We start from the raw sequence: 22,880 nt of genomic DNA on the forward strand, positions 1-22,880 counted from the left end.
GCGGAGTGGCTTCCAATTGATTTGCTCAAACGCCCAATCATTGCTGGAGATTGGTTGAGAAGACCAGTAATGACAGGAGAGGAGAATGAAAATTTTCGTCGCACATAGATCACCAGCCCCGTTCGATTTGTGTTGCTGTCAAGGCAACGGCTTCATACGCACTCTTAAGAAAGAACTATACTCTAAAAACAGAGCTTCACCGCATAGGAAGCTGTGCGCCAACCATTGCCACGAATGATAGGGTCATCGCTTCTGATTCGAGGAGAGAAGGGGCGTACGCCTTTTTGTGGCAATTTGGATATATGATAATTGCCACAAAAAGGCGCACGCCTCCCTGTCTCCTCGAATCAAAAGCGATAACCCTATCGTTCGCGACAATGATTGGCGCACTACGTGCCATGCGGTGAAGTTCTGTTTTTAGAGTGTACACCGCATGGCACGCTCCTAGCCGGCCATCAACTCTAAGGATATCGTTATCTGCCCCGATTTGTTGAATACGCGAGGCGTACGCCTTTTTTGTGACACTTATGCAGTTCAAAATTGTCACAAGAAAGGCGTGCACCTCCCGCTTTCGACAAATGGGGGAGATAATCATATCGTCCGAGATAATGGTTGGCCAGGAACGTGCTACGCAGTGAAGTTCATTTCTCAGAATGCACCGAAGATAACTTTTTTGCACACTGTTAAAAATGAGTGTCACCATATAGCACGCTTCTAGCAAATCATCCCGAAAGACAACGTTCTCGCCCTTGATTTGTTAAAAACGGGATGCGGAGCCTATTTGTAGCTATTATGCACGTCCATAATAGCTATAGGCATAAAATAGGCTCCGCCTAACGTTTTCAACGAATCAGGGGCGAGAACGTTGTCATCCGTGGGCTAGGAGCGTGCTATGCTGTGAAACTCATCTGTGTACGTTACCCCTTGTACACTCTTAAAAATGAACTTCACCACATAGCACGCTCCTATCCAACCATCATCTCGAATGATATCGTTATGTGCCCTGATTTGTTGAGAACCGGAGGCGTACGCCTTTTTTGTGACACTTATGCTGTTCATAATTGTCACAAAAAAGGCGTACGCCTCCGGTTTTCAACAAATTAGGGCAGATAACGATATCATTCGAGATTATGGTTGGATAGGAGCGTGCTATGTGGTGAAGTTCATTTCTAGGAGTGTACTTGCCGCTTAAGCGTCCCAAACAAAGCGTATGCCCCGCTTTTCCCTCGTACCAGAAGTGGTAATGCCGCATTGTTCCGTGCAACGGATTAGCCTTGCGAGTGTTATGTGGTGAAGTCGAGGAAACTTCCTACATGCACATTGTTATACACTGATTATGCATGCACTGTATAACTTATTCCAATATATACCTTCGTACGCTGCCACTAGAAGAAAGCAAGTTGACGTCACATACATGAAGGAAATACGAAGCCACGAAACTTAATTGCACCGCGTAGTTGAACGTGACTTACATCACCACGATCTGTATTTTGGTCAATGGCTTGTCTTCCTTGATTTGGCACTCTGTGACTTCAGCCTTCATATCCAGGTGACCGACCGCTAAAACGTTCAAACGAATATAGATAAGTAGCAACAACAAACAAGTCAGGCTTTCCACACCATGTAACACTGTGAGGAGAGCGTACTGGTATTTTCCTCACATTGACCATATCCCGCAGTCCAGATTTATACACCATAGCACACGAGCACGATTTGTGACATTATTGGCTAATGTTATTCCGATTGAGAGTGTCGTTACTTATGAGACTCGCCGTCGAACGCCATTCTTGAAGTACGAGTACAGCTCAGGGAGTTTTCCACAACTTTCTTCCACACTTTTTTCCACATAATTCGGGACTTTACGTCACGAGACAACTGCTATCATGAGCAGCGCCAGAGTGGTCGCGTCTGTGGTTTTATTTTGCCCACCAGAGGGTACTTTAACGTGCGCTGAAAGTTCTACGCACAGCACGCCACATTTAACGTCCCTCGCGGAAGACGGACCACAACTTTGATGCCTGTATGATGTTTGGACAGATGATAAAAAACTGCATCAGAAATGCACATTCAGTGCCGCGTGTTGTGGGATATTTTTTAGGGACAATGGAAGTTCCAATTGCCTGTATGCAGGTATGGAGCCGACCAGCATTATACGGATGCATCGCGCATTGCTTAGTACTGAAAGACTGGATGCGTACTGGATCTGGGTCAAGAAAGCCACCGTTCCACGTCGCGAGGTCAAGTAACCCGCACTGTGAGAACCTCCCGACATAAAACGTCAAAATGCTTTCCATGCCCAGGTTAAAAAGATGCCGAGACTCCATGCCGAGTTCTCGGCTCATGGAACCCCACTGAAGCGGAGTTTTTCGGATCAATCTGAGTAAATTTCACCGCCGTATATTTTCGGAGGTTTTTCGGAATGGGAATCGAATCGCGTCTGATTTTATTGGCGGGAGCCGAGGCTTGAGTAGCCATGCAGGCTACATATACAGGGTGTTTCAGTTAAATCCCCGGGCTAAATAATTCGCGAACCGGTGCACCAATCGAATAACTTTCTTTTTTACAAGTATCTGTCCAATACCGCCTACAAGATGCGCACCGCGTGAATGAGCGGGAGGCGCTCATTATTTAAATAAAAATGCAAATGAGTTTCGTAAAAAAGCGTAACTTCTAAAGCAGGGCGCTGTCGGTATTAAAATGGGTACTACCCCTTTTGGGACCTTCAGTGGACACCTTTCAAAGAAAAATCTGCCACCGAAGCGGGTCATTTGTTGCAGTAATTAATTGGTTTCGGTTTACGTATTTTTGTCGCGGCTGGTCGCGGCGAAGCGCAAAAAGACGCTCTTTCACTCCCTTATCCATCAATGAATTACGTCCTTACACCAATGAATTACACCAATGAATTACGTCGTTTTGCGCTTCGCCGCGACCAGCCGCGACAAAAATACGTAAACCGAAACCAATTAATTACTGCAACAAATGACCCGCTTCGGTGGCAGATTTTTCTCTGAAAGGTGTCCACTGAAGGTCCCAAAAGGGGTAGTACCCATTTTAATACCGACAGCGCCCTGCTTTAGAAGTTACGCTTTTTTACGAAACTCATTTTCATTTTTATTTAAATAATGAGCGCCTTCCGCTCATTCACGCAGTGCGCATCTTGTAGGCGGTATTGGACAGATACTTGTAAAAAAGAAAGTTATTCGATTGGTGCACCGGTTCGCGAATTATTTAGCCCGGGGATTTAACTGAAACACCCTGTATATACGTCCCTTCTGCACAGTGCTTACCAATTTCCGGGAGCTACAAGTAAGTTCAGGCTATACGTATAGGTTAAAGCTTCCGAGGTGATTACAGATTATCTCGACTAACAATTCCAACCCTAGTGGAACAATTCTATGTTACGAACAAACCGTTTTATTTGCATTGAAATTGGAATTGAACTCTGCGGGACTGGATGCAGCCTACTTGCCAAAGTCAAGTATATAGGTCAAACTATTTGACGTAGGAGATCAAAATGCAATCAAAATGTATTACCTATTCGTTGACTTTGATGTAGAACCAGTGTTAACATGTTTTAAAACGAGGTGCATTCAATATATACGGGGTGTTTCTGCTAAATCCCGCGGATAAATAACTCGCTAGCGGGTGCGCCAATCAAATAAGTTTTTTTTTTATGAGTAGCTCTCCGATACCACCTACGGTCTACGCACCGTGTGAATGAGTAGTAGGCGCTCATTATCTAAGAAAAAAACTGAAATGAGTTTCGTGAGAAAACATAACTCCTGAAGCACCTCATCATCTTTCGCCATTAAGATGGGAATTCCCTCTTTTGGGTCCCTCAGTGGTCACCTTTCAGAGTGTGAGCAGGAGAACGGTTTGTGTTTCTGTGTAAGAAACTATTTATTCTGCACGGAGCGAATGGAGCAGGCGCATCATCCAGGGAGAGCGTGGGAAGAAGAAGCACACGACGATGGCGATGGACGCAGGTCCGTCTCACAAGAGAAACAACTGTAAGTCAGTAATTAATTGCTTTCGCTTTACATATATTTGTCGCGGCGAAGCGCAAAAGGACATAATCCATTGATGGATAAGGGAGTGGAAGAGCGTCCTTTTTCGCTTCCCCGCGATCAGCCACGACACAAATATGTAAACCGAAACCAATTAATTACTGCGACAAATGACCAGCTTCGATGGCAGATTTTTCTCAAAAAGGTGTCCACTGAAGGTCCCAAAAGCTAAAAGTCGTGAAGTTATCTTCCTTTGTGCAGCATAAAGTGATTTTATCCAAACGAATATCGTTGCTGTACGTAAACAATTGAATTAGAACAAGCATTTCATGGGCGAATAAGTTATGGTGTACAGAAGGTGCCATCAAGGCGAATATCTTTAAAATGTCCACGTGTTATAAGACGAATATCATTCAAACTTAGCGCGTAAAGTACCTCATTGAATTCTTCGTGCCCGTTCGCAACAACCGACATGCTATGGACGACCGTGCCCTTACGCAATTGATTACGTAATACCGCCACACAAAGCATGCCGGTGGGCACTGTCAACTTTATCAGCCGACGCGTTTTTCCCGCTTCTCCACCGCCACAACGAAATATAACCTCCGACCGGTCTTCCCGTGACGTCATATGTTTATAAACAGAGGGTCGCCTATAGACGCCTATAGGTCGTCTATGGACTGAAAGGGGCGTCCTCTAAGTGAAGCCAACACGACGCCATCTTACCAGAGGCAGCACATAGAGCCGCGCATCCGGATTACAAGCATTGTTGAATCGTGTGTTGCGTATGGACGCACATAGAACCCACAGGAAGCACAAAGACAACCCCAGGAATCACCTTTCATTTGTAAGTGCACAGGAATATGGTGAGGAACAACGCATGTTGGCCTCCCGCCGAAGAGCCCGAGCCATTCGGCTGGTTGCCGGGAACCCCTGAATCACCGCTCCGCGGGTGAGTAGGCGGTATAACGCGCATACCTTGGTGACTCATTCGATCATTCATCTTGAATTCTAGGGCAAAGAAAGATACCTGCTCCTGGCTTCACAGTGAGGTATATGCCCGCCGTCACTCTAGCTAGTATACAGGGTCTTTCACCTAACGTGACCAAAAAATTCGAACTGGAATTGTGGGACTTTCGGCAATTACCTTCTGACAACTTCTGACACCATTAAGGAAGGCTTTGAACAATTTTTAATTGCGGAAAGTTTATTTTTTCAATTTAACTTTGAAAATTGCCAAGCGCCCTCACTTTTTTTAGAGAAATATTAAGTCCTGCACGGATAACCACAGACCCAACAAAGACCATGCACAGTGTCGCAACAGCAATAGTAAAAAAAAAAAAAGTAAAATTTCCGCTTTAGCCCCGCCTGCTTGATTGTCGCAAAGAAGAGCGCATGGAATATGTATGCGGGGTGAGGAGGAAGTGTTCTCGACTCTTGTTTTACCTTTCTTTCCTCCGCTTTGCCCGTGATGCTGGCGACAACCGTTTTATCACAAAGAAAACAAAACAAGCGTCTTATCATAACGAAGGCAAAACAAACCGCAATTTTTACTAATCATTTTCCAGGTATTTCTGTAAAATTTTTACATATTCTCTAAAAAAATAGAGGTTCGCTTGGCAATTTTGAAAGTTTAACTGACAAAAATAAATTTCCCGCAATTAAAAATTGTCCAAAGCCTTCCTCAATGGTGGCTAAAGTTTCCTGAATGTAATTGCCGAAAGTCCCACAATCCCCCGGCGAGTACATCGCCAGTTAGAATTTTTTATCACTTTAGGTGAAACACCCTGTATACCGGGTGTTTCACGCAGATCCCTCGGCTGAATAATTCGTGAACAGCTGGCGCCAGCAAAGAAATGTCTTTTTGCTAAAGATCCTTGGGACATCGGCCATGAACCGAGTAGTGAGCGGCTCAATTGCATATGCTCACCAATTAAATAAACATCCTAACTTATAAATTTTATTTCGCACACTTACGAAACCTCTGTTTTACACATCGGGACCTTCAGCGAAAAATATTCCTAGAAAAAAAAAAACGCGTCGACACTTAGTGATTTTTCCTAGTAAATAATTGGTTGCGGTTTACATATTTCTCGCGCGGAGCAGTGCACCAATGCGCTCTTTGGATCAGCTATCCGGCTGTCAATTTCGTCTTCATCCGCCTGGTTGACACACGGGGGTGACGGAAGGTAAGGGACCGCCGCAAGACAGCCGGAGACGCTTTGGTGTTCCTTCTCCTTCTGTACACTCTTAAAAATGAACTTCACCGCGTAGCACGATCCTAGCCAACCATCATCCCGATTGACAACCTTCTCTCCCTTGATTTGATGAAAATGGGAGGAGTACGTCTTTTTTGTACCGATTATGCCGTGCATAAGGACACACACACACACAAACGAAGGTTCCGCCTCCCGTCTTCAACAAATCGGGCGAGAACGTAGTCATTCGGGATGATGGTTGGCTAGGAGCGTGCTATGTGGTGAAGTTCATTTTTAAGAGCGTACCCCACTAGTTCACAGAGCTCTCGCCCCATTCATCATCATCCATGATAAGAGCACGCTATCTAACCTACGGAACGACAGAACCGGCAATGCTGTTTACCAGTCGCTTTAAGAAGGAATACCAAAGCGCCTCTTGCGGCTGTTCCTAATTTTCCGTCGCCCCCGTGCGTGAACCACGCGGGTGAACACGAAATTGACAGCCGGATGGCTGAACCAAAGAGCGCATTGGTGCACTGCTCCGCGCAAAAAAAAAAAAAAAATGCAAACCGAAACCAATTAATTACTCGGAAATATCACTTAGTGTCGACGCGTTTTTTTTTTCTTTTTTTCTTGGAATATTTTTCGCTGAAGGTCCCGGTGTGTAAAACAGAAATTCCGTAAGCGTGCGAAGTAAAATTTAAAAGTTTGCATGTTTATTTAATTAGTGAGCGTATGCAACTGAGCCGCTCATTACTCAGTCCATGGCCGATGTCCCAAAGATCTCTACCAAAAAGAAATTTCTTCGATGGCGCCACCTGTTCGCGAATTATTCAGCTGGGGGACTTCCGTGAAACACCCGGTATACTGAACACTGATGGGTAAAAGTGGGGCAGGTTGTCAATACATGACTTGAAAAGCCGAGACGAGGTAGGGACAAAAACAGACAACAGACAAACACAACCACGGTCTCAAACTCAGCTAAGTTTGAGACGGTGTTTGTGTTTGTCTGTTTTTGTCCCTACCTCGTCTCGGCTTTTCAAGTCATGGATCGTCACCACCAGCTCGCTTGCTACCTAACCTTCCTTTCGTTATCAGGTTGTCAGATGCTGTATATTCTGATGGGGGGTGGGGGGGTGGGGTATCAGAATTGAAAAAAAAAAAACAGATGGCGAGGAAGGTAGGCCTATCCATGATGTTACTAAATACGGCAAGGAGCATTAAAATAAATAAGGAAATAGAGAAGTCCGGTCTGGTTCATGGAAGACTTTAGAATTGAGCTGGTACTTGAAAGAGATTTATTTTTGGCTAAAGCAATAAGTTGGATGGTGGATCCGGAATCATCGGGGAAAACGACTTGAAGTATGGGGGGGGGGGTGAATGGAATACTGCGGAAGAAATGGAGAAGCATTCACACAAGAATCAAGCAGGACAAGAAGTCGCAGCTAGAAATGTATGAGAGGATTCGAAATGTCAAGAGTTTTATAAGTTTAATTGTCATGTATGAGAATTTATAGGAGGTTTTATTTTTATTTTTTATTTAAAAATCCGTAAAAAAAACAATCACTGATCATAATACGTGAAGGAGGACAATGAGCGCTGCCTTTTTTTTGCATATGTATACCATCGGCTGTGGCCCTGCTGGACAGTGGAGTTTTTTATTCTTCCTTTTCCATTACTTTTTCCCTCCGTTTCCCCTGAGATACGTTGCGTGAGACGGGAGATGGGCGATGGGTTTACCATTTCCTCTCTCTTTCCTATCATTCATTTTCTTCTTGAATCTGTAGTTTCTCATTGTAAATAAATAAATAAAACACCCGGTTCTTGGTGGGCAAGTAGCGAGAAGAACGCGTCGCCTGATAAGGCTGATATATGCCTACACTGTTAAAACAGAACTTCACCACACAGCACGCTCATAGCCAACCATGATTCCGAATGATATCATTCTGTGTCCTGATTTGTTCAAAACAGGGGGGGAGTCGCCTATCTGGGACAAGCATAATGTATCCCAGATAGGCACCTCCTCCCATTTTCAACGAATCAATACACAGAATGATATCATTCGGAATGATGGTTGGCTAGGAGCGTGCTATATGGTGAAGTTCTGTTTTAACAGTGTACAAACTAGTTTTGTGGGGCGGCGAAATGTAATCGGTAACCTAGGGGCTCAGGTCGTCTACATTCTAAAAACGGAATTTCATCTCACAGCACGCTCTGCGCCAACCATTCCCACGAATGATAGGGCTATCTCTTCTGATTCGAAGAAAGAGCGAGGCGTACGCCTTTTTGTGTCATTTTGGATACATGATAACTGACACAAAAAGGCGTACGGCTCCCTTGATACTCGAAACAGAAGCGATAACCCTGTCATTCGTGGCAATGGTTGGCGCAGAGCGTGCTATGCGGTGAAGTTCAGTTGTTAGAGTGTATAAGCGTCCGTGAAGTTCCGCGACACTTCCTTCCTGTTCCTCTTCTTCTTTTTTTTTTCACAGGACAAAAGCTGAACATGCAATTTGTCCGTTATAGCGTGAGATGAAAAGTGCTGCTGTCTCTCTCGTGGTGGCGATCTTGTTTTGGGCCAAGGGCAAAGCAACAAAGGGTTATTCCAGATGGTAATCAATCAGTGGATAAGATTGCGAGCCGCGACTGCGGTTGGTTCCGATACGCACGGTAACGTTACCAACGAACAACGGTTACCAACGGTTTGCTAACACTGCCTTCTTTTCTTGACGTATAAACGGAAATCTGGTTGAAGTTCCACTTAATGTTCCCACCAGTGTTCAAGCGTGCGCGCGCACATCAGCGTCCATAATTCCATCGCAAATTATGAAGACGGCAACATGTTAAAACTATTACATCCAGTCGTTAGCGTTCTAGTACGTGTTGTTTCACTTACTGTACTTGACCATTTTTTCGATGTCTTCTCTTGCACAGACAGAAGGAACGCACAGGCCTAAGCGGAACACCAGGAGGCTCCCTGGAATGCGCAACGCATTTTTCAGCATCTGAAATTGACAATGTGCATGGTTAGCGGTTTTATGGCTTCTCACGTGCATCAAAACCTAACTCAAACTCTCGTTCAATATCAATCCGGCTTCAACGCCCCTCCTACAGTTATTTCTATTCCCCGCTGGGGTTCTCATTATTCGGAAATAATTGAAGCGGCTATGCACTTCTTCTATTGGTTCCACGTGTCAGCGGTAGACGGACAGCTTTGGTCGCGTCCTACGACCCAGCTGATAAGTGTACAAGAACTCGCAAATACATGTTAGCTGATAACAGGCCATCAGTGTGAAATGACATCAGTGGGCCTGGCTCGTAAGGGAGGAAGTGTGAGAAGCGTGATATAAACCGGTTTCACGAGCCCGTTTTTCTCCATCATGTTTTGAACTGAGCCAAAACGGACCCATTGGAATCTACGGAGTCGATTGCGTACCGCTTCTATTTTGGAGCAAACGGATCACAAATACGGTCGTGTGACCAATGTTATACATATGCCAGCAGGATTGCGGAATTAGGTGACTCACTCCATTCCAATTCAATTCCGAGGACTGGAGATATGTGCTAACTCCATTCCTTTCAATTCCTCGGAGCGGAGAGGTGTTGTCAATGCCCATTCCTCGAATGGCTTGGTAGTTCCCTTTCCACTGGGGTAGTGTATCGCTCCTAGCGGTGAAATACCCCATTCGTCATCTCAAAATAAAGTTGTTGTTGTAGTCCTTCAATTCCCGAAAGGAACAAGGGCAATATGAATGAAACACAAGAAGTCTGTTAATGCCAGCCACGCTGTCACCATGCGAGCATTGCTTCTCTATAGTTGTCTTCAGACCCCTCTGTTGCACCCGGCCTCCTCCGTGTGTGCCGGGTGCAAGGAAGTTCCTTCGCATTACTCCCCAATCGAACGTTATGAAGTTGCGTCGCTTCGGTAGCTGACGACGGGGCGCGGATAAACTCCTCACCACAGAACCGTTGAAGCCGGATAATTACTCAACGCCTCTATCACGACACTTATATTGTGATTTTATTTCGCGTTGATGGTGCTTGCCTTTTGTATGTCACCTGAACTTCTCTTTTAGCTTTCTAAGTTGAGGGAACGAAGCACTCTTTGGAATAAAACTTTAATGTTCACAAGCTTTCGTGCAGAACCTGCACTGCATATGGTGTGTCCTCATCAGGTTGTGTCTTCACCTGATGAAGTGCAGGTTCTGCACGAAAGGTTGTGAATACTAAAGTTTTATTCCAAAAAGTGCTTCATTCCCTGGACTTATTGTGTTCCCATCACTGCTACCAGACTGGCTGTGTATTTTCCCTTTATCGCTCAAGTGTCTCTCTAAGTTGCTTCAAATATATCTAGGAAATAATCCACCAGTGATGAGGGTGAGGCGAGAGGTCGTCCACTTCCAGGCACGCCTGAAGCGTCTTTGTCAGGACTACCTGCGTCCATGGGGCGTTCCTATAGGATTTCTTTTTCAAGGGGGGGGGGGGAGGCGCAAAGCGTGAAACCACCTCACCTCCTTTCCTGGAGACGGACGCTGCGGACTGGGCGGGTGTTCGCAGGTTCAGATTATTGTGACACCTCAGAGAAATCATGACCTATGAATATAAAGAGTACACAGTTTTCACAAGTGACGTTGTTCCCCTCTCAGTACGCCCATGCCTGATTTAGAAACACATCACTGTTTAACTACTCAAATTCACGAATTTTCGATGTCTGTCCAAGTCGTTTTAGCGAACGAAGGCTACATTTTAGCGCCCGTTAGGTTTAGCAGGATGGACACGAGGGACAGCACGCTGGTTAGGTTATTATTAGGTTGATCCAAGTTCAGTGTCTGCATTCTAAGTTCGCTGTTGGCAGTTTCCCGCGCGCGACTTTGCATTTTATAGTCAGCTAACATTTATTTACAGTTTATTTTGCAACGGGGATTTTGGTCACTTTATTTCGAGGTACACCCGAGTTCAGCTAACATAAAAAAGTCAAGTATATGACCGCCATAAACGAGAAATAAAATCACATCGCATAAAAACGCGAAATAAAATCATATATAAGTGCAGTGAAAGAGGCGGTGAGCAACTGTCCGGCTTCAGCGATTATGTGGTGAGCAATTGTCCGACATCAGTAGTTTTTTAGCAAGCAATTGACCGGGATCCGCTGACGACAGCCAAGCTCGGCACGGCAGCCGGGCTCGTGACGCTGAGCAAATGCGATGGGTGACCGTGGGTTCAAGATGCAGAATTACGCAGCGTTAAACCCAAGATTTTCATAGGGTTACCCAGTCCATTCCATTCCGGAGAAGAAGCGGAATGATTCCATTCTCACTCTAGTAATAATTTCCTTGTTGCCATTCCATACCAATTCCATTCCGAGCTCTATAAAGAAGGAATGATTCCGGAACCATTCCAGCTCAGGAGTGGCAACTCCGAAACCCTGCATGGCAGCACTCCTTCCTTGTCTCGTGGTTCAGTCAAATTTCATCATGTATCACCAGATAGCGTGCATTTTGACTCTTATTCACAGCACTACTCTAGTTTGCGCCGCTTTTTTTTGTTTTTAGTAGCGGAGTGTAGCGATCCCGCTGCATTTTGAATTGGTAAAAGAAAGAGTGTTTCCACTACAAATACGGGTAGCGGCGGAGTGTTTCTCCGTTACCTCTATGCTTCATAATATGGACGACATGCAAGACAGAGAAGAAAAAAAGCGGGATAACGGCGTAGCAGAATTTTTTCGTGTTATTCCTTTTAGTTACATGTTAATCTGACAGACAGATGTGACGATCTTCTTCAATTTCACCAATTCTAATAAGCTAAGCGCTATTATTCCTAAAATATTCCTAATATTTAGGAATATAATTCGTGTTATTCTGTTGCTTTCTTGTTGTTGTTGTTGTTTTTTATTGTTTTAGCTCATATTGGCGAATCATATACACGTATGCATGACATACTGCCTGATACGGGCTACGAGGCTTGTTTCCGTCATACAATTCGTTGCTAAACTATAGTGCGAGCATATTGATAGCACATTTCAAATAAAATAGCGCAAATGCTTGCTAGCTGCTGAAGAAGCTCCATGCTGCAGGAAAAAGCCCGCGTTTGAGCACAAAGGGAACGTACGACACGGAAGGACTTTGTAATTTTATCGTTCAGAGCAGATAAGCAAAACGTCGTGCCTTTTGGGACAGGAGTACAAGATATTGCCATAGTCTGCCATCCAAATGTATCGGCGACTTTTCTTTGACAGCGTATGCACCGCAAGTGTTTCCGAGGGGGGGGGGGGGGGTATATGTTTATTCACACAAAACGGAGATGTCAGCCAGGCAAGTGCCGGCTTGCTACTCCTTAAAAAAAACACGTTAGCTTGCACAGGTTGCAGAACGGGATCACATTAAGTGCAAGTACACTATAGGTATGTGTTACAATGCTTAATATGTGCTCTCTACAACAGTCTCTACAACGGCGGATGGACGGCGTCCCATGCGAACGTTTCCGTACTCTCTCGAGAAAAGAAAGTCCACGTAGCTTGATAAACACTTTTATTATAAGTGAAAGTATCTCAGACACAGGCAGGGGCGGATCCAGGATTTTTCTGGGGAGGGGGTCCAACCATGGACAGCATGCTAGACACCCGATCTAAGGGTAATTAAACAATATGTGAGGACAGAAGTTGAGGATAGGGTCAGGACATCCGGGCCCCCCCTGTAGATCAGCCCCTCGACACAGGTGCGTTTGAGTGATGCCATGTTATATCGAACAACATACTCCAGCAATGCGCACTCACGAAGCCATTTGTTGTGAATACCGGTACCCCTATTCTGAAGGTACCCAAATATACGGAGCGAACGCAGCATTCCGGTTAACATCTTCATCAAGCTGCTGCACACTTCTCTTTGTGTATTGCATGTGTAGGACGCTGACGCAAGAATCGCGTTTTTACCATTGGCTACAACCTTCTGTTCTTCTGCCGAACGCGATCCGCTCGAGCAGTTTGTGTAGTTCGGCGTGCGGCCATCTATGGGGGCTCAAAAACTGCCTCGACCGGATGGACCTAACCCGAGGCTAACCCCTGATTGGCCACTTGCGCGCGTCGTGGCCGCATCTTCTGTCGCCCAACGCCTAATATCCAGGGTTGGCTACCTCAAACGGAAACGAGAAACGGTAATTGCCGAAATTCAACAGGAAACGAAAAGGGAAACGGAAACAAAATTGTTTTAGTTTCCGCTACCAGAAACCGAAACGGAAACGAAATTCAAAAGTGGTGAAGTTAACGGAAACCAAATTCGCAGGACGTTTCCCTCAGTGCTTTAGCGTTAATATGAAAATTATATATATCCGCACTATTCTTCCAGTCATCATTCATTCATTCATTCATTCGTTTATTTTCGGGGCTTTCTTTCCTGTTGAGCCCACTGCGCAGCAAGATGGACGCGAAAGTTTTGGATGACTTGTTATTTCTGCGCACGAGCGGAGACTTTTGAAACTTGTACTTTCGAAACTTTTGAGACTTTTGAAACTTGTACTTCCGCAACCTAGAGAGGCATCTACTTGCGGTGTATACCTGAAATAAAGTTGTTGTTTTTACTTGCGGTGTATAAGATTCGTGACGGACTTTGCACTAAAGTCTTTAGTGTTTGTGTTTAGTGTGGCAGTCCTTTTGCATCCATTATGTAACTAGAATATCTGACATGAAAAAGCCAAAACCAGACAGTACGAGTTCCGGATGAGAAACAGAAACCAGTAACGAAATGACCTCGGAAACGGAAACGGAAACGAAATTCTTAAAAGGAAACGGAAGCAGAAGCCCCTGCCGAAAATCGTCCAGAAACGGAAACAGAAACGGAAACGAAAAGCCGAGTTTTTCAGTTACCGGAACCGGAAACAATAATATTTTCAGTGACCAACCCTGCTAATATCTATTCGCCTCCGGCTTCGAGGGGAACGTCGCGTTTCTATTATTCACCGCAAGCTGCCGCTCTCCAAACGCTGCGGCACGACACTGGGACATATCCCCCCCCCCCCCCCCCTCCCCGGAGAAACGTTTCTACACGCCTCATGCCATTGCGCCTTTTACACGTCATCCCTATACCTTTGAATGCCATGCAAATGATGAGGACGACGCAGAGAACAAGAACAGTATCTGTTCGAACCGTAGGCGGTTCTCGTCACGAAGCATTTCCCTTCACATTTTCCTTCCGGTGCGCAGGATTTTCTCCCCTTCTACCAACACTCCCGTCAGCTTGTCTTCAGACGTTGTCAAAGGATAGCAGAATATTTTGTACAGAACACAGAGCGTTACCGGTACGCAAATGATTATGCTGGTTCTTCTACTTGTTGGACAGTACACATTAGGGGCGTCGGAAGGAGGGAAAAAGGGGCGTCGTCCTCCCTGAGCTTCCGCTCTGAAGGTCCCACCACCCACTTTCATCCGTAGTTGTCGTCTGTGACAGATTCGGTTTCAGCTCTGTTACCGTAGACTGAAAACGAATTAATACCGCTTTAAAAAGTAGAAGACGAAATTCATCCAAATAGGTACCGTCTCCCAATACCCCTATGTGATACCGTATGTGCAGACCTGTGGCGCAAAGAGCATGGCGGACTCGCCAGACGGTACAGGACTGCTTAGATGGTACAGGAAAACGCAGATATGCGGTACTGTAAAGGGCATCAGCTTGCGTCTGATCAACGCAGGGAAGGAGTCGTGCAAAGAGTTTATCTCCAGAACCGCTGGAAGGTTCGAATTTTGGAAATATATGAGTTAATTCCACAGAACGTTCGTTTATGTTGCTCCCTCTCAGTCTGGATGTCTTACAAAGTATATACAGGGTGGCCCACCAACGACAACAGAAATTCATAGTAAAAACGGCCCCGGAGAGACATGCGGTCAAGGGAATTTTTTCTGTCAATAACTTTTGCCACATATTGGTAATATTTTTATTTCATTTCAGTTGACGGAAAGTTAATTTCTTGAATTGAACTCCGAAATTTCCCAAGGCCACCAGCGTTTTCATTGCAGAAATGGGTTCCTCGTGGTCATTTTACTCCCACTCGTAATGCAATGGCAATTGCCGAAATAAATTGGCCGAAAATCCGTGGAAATGAGCCCTTTGCTCCGCCTCTTTTTTGACGGCTCGTAGTTTGAGCGCAAAGCTCCGGAGAATGGAGGTTGATGGGATGGTTGATAGAAGTTGGTGCACAGCTCGTTCGCTAACATTCACGCTATTATGGCCGGTCTCGCCATGACCTTTTTCTTTTTTCGCGGTGCCAGCAACAGGGGATACATTGCACTCATCTGTCCACACGCGTTAATCTTGGTCTACAGCTTAGAGATGTGAACGTCGCCTCCTGTTTAATCCAAAAAGTGGACGAACTTCGCATTATAATGCAGGGATACAAGGACGCACGGACAAACGAGCGTACTGTTACACACGCGCAGCGGAGCAGGACCAGGGAGCGGAACCGTAACTGAACCTGAACTGAAACCCGAAAAAAAACGGTATTTTCTGACGAACCCGAACCGAACCGAACAATTGTTTTGCTTGTCCTGAACCTAACCGGAACTGAACCGAAAAAAAATCATAAGGTTACCGGTTCGGGAATCGGTTCAGAGGTGAAATAATTGTACCAGTAACCCGCCTTTTTTGTTTGTTTATTTTTTTTTCTACGATGCCAGATGGGAGTAAAAGTTTGTGACCGTTGCACCATTTTTTTTTCCGCAACAAAATAGGGCGCTGACCGGGTTCTGCCGAAAAGATTCCAGCACTTCGCTTTTCGTTTTTAGGGCACGACCACGAGAGTACAATACCGTAAATATCACGTAAATAATAAATGTGTTTATTACTTGTCATGTGTTTTCACCTGCTTTACTGGAAGGTTTTTCACCTGGAACCTGGTTATGTCACACCTTTCTCTTGCAGCCGTGTACGGTGAACGTAAGCTCGCTTTCATGTAGCAAAATTACTGCCCATAAACCGGTTAAAGCGGGACCGAAAACAGTAACGGTTCCAATCCCTGTGTTCCGACCGCTGACCGATTTTTTTTTTATCTGCGTGTGTGCGGGAGGGGGGTGTTCTCCCTGAGCCGAACACGAACCGAACCCATATAGCTGAACCGGTTCAAGCTGATCATTTCGGTTCAGCGGAGCTAAACCCGAACCGAACCAATATGCCTGATCTCGAACCCGAACCGGACCGAAATAAATACCGGTTCCGATCCCTGAGCAGGACACGGAAACGTACTCAGGTGCTAGATGATTTCGTATATGTATACTAGTGGGGCAATTGATAGCTTTTCCTGTACTTAAATTATGAATAAATTATTAATATACATATACAAGACCCGTGCGCGCGTCGTAAATATTTTTTTGTTTACGATCATACCTGTGCTACAAACACCCAGGATCGCTCGAGTCACGGATATGACAGTGTTGCCGGGTCAGATTTGGTTTTTTCCCCGCCTTCGCTACCTGGCTAAATCCACCTTGGGTCTTATCCTGTGGCAATAAATTTTACTTACCAAACATGAGAATTGCTTTTGCTTTAGAGGAGCTTAGCTCTGATTTTTGTCCGTTATACCATGTGTGCCGCTTCTTGTGCGCAGACGTAAAACTCGTGAGAACAGTTTGCAAGTCATAACAGTCACACTGAATCATTCCCAACCAGGTAACTGCAATGAAATTGGGTCGCCAGGGCTTCTGACATTCCTAGAGTGAATGACTTCACCCTAGTACACATGCCCTCAGACGTCTCCAGCCAGAAATTGTTGATCACTTCATTGGGGACAGCATGGTGGAGGGTGTACAGAAACAGAAGCACATAGTTTATTTACAAGAACAAGTTACGCGGTCCATGTGACAGTATCCCGTTTGCACTGATGCAAATTTGTTCCTAATCGGTTTGTCGCAGATAATTTGTATCAGTATCGTTGATATATGCCCGGGTCGAATGACTGCCCTAGGGTCATAGAATACCACACTGTCGTATATCACATCCCTCACCGTGTGAGCAGGTCCCGGACATCTTTATTGCGCTAGCTGCGTCTGAAAGCTGCAGATACGCCGTCTCTGCGGTTCATGATTAGCAAGCTTGCGGGCATGGGCACAAGGTCAGGACACCATTGTGCTGCATAAGCAGAGCCGTAGCGAGGCGATTTTTCGCCCGGGGCAGGGAAAACGTGAAGTCCCCCCCCCCCCCTTTGCACTGCCGTTAGAAGCTCTGTAAGCAAAGAAAATAAAACTTTTATTTTTCACTGCTGAGATAGTAAATTCAAATTCTCTTCATTCCCCCTGTATACTGTCCAACCAACCTGCCAGAGCCTGCCGTTCGGCGCCCTTTCCGGCGAGCGCTTCCCCCCCCCCCCCGCCCCCGCCATCACTACGCCTCTGTGCGTAAGATCCAAGGATTTTGAATCTTTTCATGTCACGGCATGTTGAGATTCTGTAAGGCCTTACATAATCTCAACATGCCGTGACATGAAAAGATCCAAAATCCTTGGATGTAGCGGGTATGCGGGTATGTAGGCCCGAACCTGCTGTTTTTTGCTTTCTTTCTCCCCTTTTTTCTTTTTGCAGTTTTTTTTTTCTCCTTTGGGCGAGGCTGTAAAATTTGTGGGGGGTGTGCTTGAAAGATCCCTGCCACGAACGGCAGCACCCCTGCTGGTGTCCATCTGTAAGGTTACAGCAAGTTACTTAAGCGAGTGCTACATTGTACTGCACCGTCGCACCGTTTGGCCATCGAAGCTCTTGCACATTTTGTTTCGGACAAGACATAGGGCGGAGCTCCCGTCTTTAGCCGTCCGACTCCGTTTAGTTTACAGATAACAACACATGAGCACAAACTAACAGTTCCTATATTTTCTGACCAATCTCTCTGCATTATCTGCACGCAACCGGATTCGGTCCTTATTGTGACGGGGGTAGAGTATCGCCTCCATCATCCTGCAATAAACTTGTTGTTGTTTTTCTCTGCATTGTTATTTTTTTACATATTTCTCTAATCTACGCAGAAAAAAAAACTGACTAATGAAATACCGGAGAGCTTAATTATCGTTGAATACAGGACGATGAACACATAACTTGATCTAATGCAACTTCACGATTTTTGAAACGACAATGTCTTCTGGTTTCCTTGTTTGTGAAAGTAAGGAAGTAAATAGACATAAAGAAATCTACCATTAGTAGTAACGAGTTCCTGACAACTTTGTCCTTGGCACATCACTACACCTCGGATGTTGCGGCACTAAAAAAGGCCGTTGTAGGCGCCTATAAAAGGCAGGAAAAGTACCGATGTAGGCAATACAATTAAGTCCCATCTTAAGCTCAATAAAATTCAGTCTGTCACCTGTCAGCTCAACGGTCACGCGAAGGTTTCCGCAAACTGCGCTTCCGGTACAGACTTTTCAAATATGTTCAACTTTATTGAGTATGAACTTTATTTAACTAAAGGTAAGAAGTAGGTAAGAAGTGAGGCTAACCGGGTCAACTAAGGAATATTCACAGAACAGTTAAACGAATGGAAAAGCATTCATCAGGTGTAATTGTAGAAGCAGTACGACACAAGCACCATTTCCAGATTTGTCGGTGTAAAGCTCCGGCGCTTGTCGCCATGTACTAGCTTATAGGCCGAAAAGGTGCGTTCCACATCCACCGACGTTAACGGTGGAAACTTAAATGCCGGAATGTCCGCAGGACGAACGTCGGTTGGTGTGGCTGACCCAGTTCCAGCTAGTACGGCAGCCACTGACAGCAAGGTTTTATATCCCAGATTTCTGTCGAGTACATATTTTACTTTTGCGCAACTCTATCCTTCACAGGACCTAATGGCACGGTGTCGATTCGCTTTTGTGCGGATGCACTATAGCAAGAGCATCGCAGAAAGCTTGTCTGGATGCCTCCAGACGCGCGATGCCGCCGGCGATGAAAGCGTAGTTAGCTGAAATGCACGCGAGCTCGGCAGGAATCTTTGTCAACTATAAGATGTCTTGGGCGCGTGTCACACTATCGGTCTCCTCCCTCGAGAACTGCTGTATAACCGCGCATAAGTTCATCAAAGTTCGTGTGGAGGTGCTCAACCGCTCTCAGCCACGTGCCCCAACGCGTCAAAATCGGTTCGGGGGAAGTAGGGTGTCGGGTAGCCTGTCTTTGGGGGCCTCACCCTTGCAGGGGCCTTCAGAAACACGTTCTTTACGGGTGAGATCAGCTTATTCATGACTGTGAAATTGTTCCTGATTTCATCTGCAACACGATGCAAAGCGTGCGCGGGACAGGTGACGTGAATCATTCTGGGATAGAATACTTTTAGCAATGTTGTGGCACGATGCATGTATGCTGCAGCATCAGTGTAGAGAAGCAACACTTTGCCATGCTTAACTCCAGATGGATACAAAAGTTTCATAGAATCGTTCACAAAGTAAGCCACCGTGTCTGTCGCCGTTTGTCTTTTCCAGTAGCTTTCAGGATATCAAATACGGGCGGCTGCTTTGATCTGGATTTCACGTTCCGACCACCATGTTTGCTATATATCGCCCATATGCATCCGTCGTCTCGTCCACCATAATCCAGATGCAGGACTCTCCTATTTAAGAACGAATGGTGCTCAGTACTCCTTCGTACGTGGAGCCCAAATAACCTATTCGCAGCGTCGTCTCGGACGGGATTTTCGTCTTGCAGTACTTATCTAAGAAGGTCTTGAAGACGGGGTTCTCGGGCTTCACCCACAGTATGTTTGCTGCAACAAGTACCGTACACAAATCGGTGTGCAGTTCACTCTTCTTTCCGTCCTGAGCACGACCTTAAGAAAGCTTCGTGCAGTTGAACTTGTGCGTGGCTGCAGCAGCATGATACTCTAGGCGAGATTTTTTTCTCGCACGGGACCTGCAGATCGCGCACCGATCCTTACGCTAGACAGCGGTGCATCTTACGGAATTGAACTGCCGAATGTGAGCGCGCGGAAGCAAAGTGCATGCACTTACACTTGCTTTTCGCACGGCTGACAGAGCACCACACGTCCGTCACTGGTGTAGCAGTGAAAACTCTCGATCCACGAATTAACCGGACTTCGCCTGGTCGTCTTTATTTTCCGCATTGCGCAATGCCTGCGACCGTCCGCGGAGCCCACGTTGCAATGCGTTGTGCTGCGTCCACGCGCCAAGACGACCGACGTGAATGGAACGCGCCGTTCTCGCTATAGTTTGGTTTTGCTCCTCACTTCTCCCACTAGCTCTGGATGTTTTGCTCTGTGTTATCTTCGGCAGCGGTGAAAATAATGCTGTTTGAGACGAAATATATAGCACAACATTGTCGGTCGAACGCGTCCCGTCTTGTTCTTTTTCGTAGACAGAAGAAAAAAAAAGGAAGTGAAGAAGACGAATTTAGGCATTTTACGGAAAAAAACAACGTTTTAGGCGCAAACGTCGAAATAGGCATTTATAGGCGCAATAGGATTTTTTATATGAGATTCATATCACTGAATTCGTGCTCCTGTATCAAAAAGGCACTACATGGGTTCGTGGAAAAAAATAGGCAAGTACCTAAAGATTCGAGGTCTACACATCACATATTATTCTGTACTCACGAGTCTGTTGGTGTTGAACTCATTCCCACAGTGCTTACCTCTTTCTTTGGTAGATAGCTAGCCAGTTCAGCGTGTGCGTGGGAGTCGTTGTGGAAGAGCTCTTGCAGCGACCACTTGGGAGCCACTTGGGCAGTGCAGTATTTACCCCTGAAGATAAGCTGCGCCTCTTCCGTCTCGTCTAGCACTACTGTGTCCAAGCATTCGTCGAAGGCACCGAGGAAAGCCAGCGTCCCTTCTAAAAGTCCATCCGTGGGCTTGCCTGACGAATCCACCACTATCAAAGAAACGAGCTTTAGAAAATGATCGGTGACACAGAATAAAAACATCATGAATCGAGAGATTTAGACCCGGTAATGCATAAGCTCGATTTAGCTGATGGGCAGTTCGTTACCTACTCGAACAATCGCGCAGCAATCTGTCCCTATGCAATCTGTTCCCCGCCGTGACAGCGTTTTCCTTCCCTCGCATATAGATGGATGGAAAACGGGAACGCTTCTACTTGAGCGTCCAAAAATGACCACCAATTCGCCTTATTTCCAGGCCCCTTTCCTCGCGCTATAACTGTCTCCATTTTTGTTCTGTGAACGGTAATGTTAGCAGTGACCCAAAGGTTATCATTGGGTCAATCTCCTATTTGTGATAACTAAAAAGTTAATCAACGAAAGTTAAATATTGCTTCAACACAGACGCTTGCCTGTGCACTCTCAAGGTGGGCCTTTAGGCGTTGAGTACATCGCCATCGGTTAAAACTGGGAAAAAGTGGTTTTTCTATTTAAAAAAAATCACTTCTATAGTTAAGGTGGACACCCTGCATGTGCAGATGTATCGCGAAAGCTATTCCGATTCAGGTGCATCTACAGAAACGATTAGGCAGGGTGACAACCAGAACACGTGGTTTTCTGGAACAGAACGATCGAGATTGCTTTATATCGTCGGACCTGAATTGACCTTTCGCGTTCTTTCATCAAAGTCGCTCATTCACCCGCTTCGATTTCACGTTTCCCGTAGTGCCCGGCCGCTCTATAAGATAAGGAAAGTGGGGTCTCCGAACTCTCATAGTGTGGCACTGTCGACGGTACCAACATATTCTATTGTGTGTGCGGTGCCCTATTGCTCCCAGTCTCCTTCAGCCACCTTTGTTGAATGGTAGTGGTGATGGCTATACAAGACCAGGTCTACAGGTGTTGGTCCCACACAAGAATTTAAGTGAAATTCCTGCGCGTGCTTTCATTTCATATCGACAACAGTGAGCCTGTAGTTTTATCGAAGAAAACGCTGTAGTAAAATAGGAAACTGTAAAACAAAAAGTCACACAAACAAGTAAAAGCAAAGGAGGCATCGTCCGGATAGGACGCCATAAAGAGAAATACAACGTCACGTGCTGGTGAGGACAAGTTGACCTTTCTCGTATTGTGTCATCTGAAGGTCACTGAACGTTACTTTAGTCACAAAGGTACCTCACATTTGTTAGAAGCGAAAACAAAGAACTGATCGTGTACCTCGTACCAAAATTGTGCAGTAACTTGAGTACAGCATATAAGTTGCGTATTTTAAATAGTACTTTCGCGAGTAACTTGGTATCTTGCACATTGGCATTCAGAGCAACGAGGAGGCAGATTTGGCGGCGCCGGCGGCCCACCATATCTCCAGAGCCGTGCCCATTATCAGCTCCAACGGAGATAGACGCTTCTACTTGTCTACGTTCATGTCACCCTTTGGCCCGCCAGCAATGGCTCCATGACATCACTCAATGGTGACTCTTCCATGCAGTAGACCGGTCATTACCATTTAAAATGCCAGGTGGTTTCCCTCGCAGCTTTACGTCGCTTTTGCGGCGTCTACGACTCAAAGTCGCCTTCACACCTGTGGGTTAAGCTGGATTACAATCACACGGCGCTGTGCCCAGCTTGTCACACCCCAGCTACGATACTCCATATCATCGAGGACTGCGACCGGTATATCAGTGAACGCCGGGTGTTTCGACGCCAACTTGAGCTCCTTGACCGTAGACCATTCAGTTCGTCCAAAGTACTTCGCCCATGGAGCTCTCCTGTGCATCAGTGCTCTTCGCTCCCTTTTTGCTTTCATGCAAGCCACTGGACTCCTCGAAGAACTCT

General features: G+C 45.8%; 1 protein-coding gene across 1 annotated transcript in view; it reads right to left on the minus strand.

The window, feature by feature from the left end:
- Positions 1–1,468: 1,468 nt before the first annotated feature.
- The window catches only part of LOC135369158 (uncharacterized), a 50,219-nt gene continuing 28,807 nt past the window's right edge, over positions 1,469–22,880 (minus strand). Inside the window, exons 2-4 of the mRNA XM_064602815.1 lie at positions 20,802–21,037; positions 9,102–9,210; positions 1,469–1,560 (exon numbers count right to left, since the gene is read on the minus strand). Coding sequence (XP_064458885.1) covers positions 1,469–1,560; positions 9,102–9,210; positions 20,802–21,037 — 437 coding nt within the window. The remainder of the gene's footprint in view (positions 1,561–9,101; positions 9,211–20,801; positions 21,038–22,880) is intronic.

The sequence above is a fragment of the Ornithodoros turicata genome, chromosome 9 (assembly GCF_037126465.1).
Source record: "Ornithodoros turicata isolate Travis chromosome 9, ASM3712646v1, whole genome shotgun sequence".
Classification (NCBI taxonomy): Eukaryota; Metazoa; Arthropoda; class Arachnida; order Ixodida; family Argasidae; genus Ornithodoros; species Ornithodoros turicata.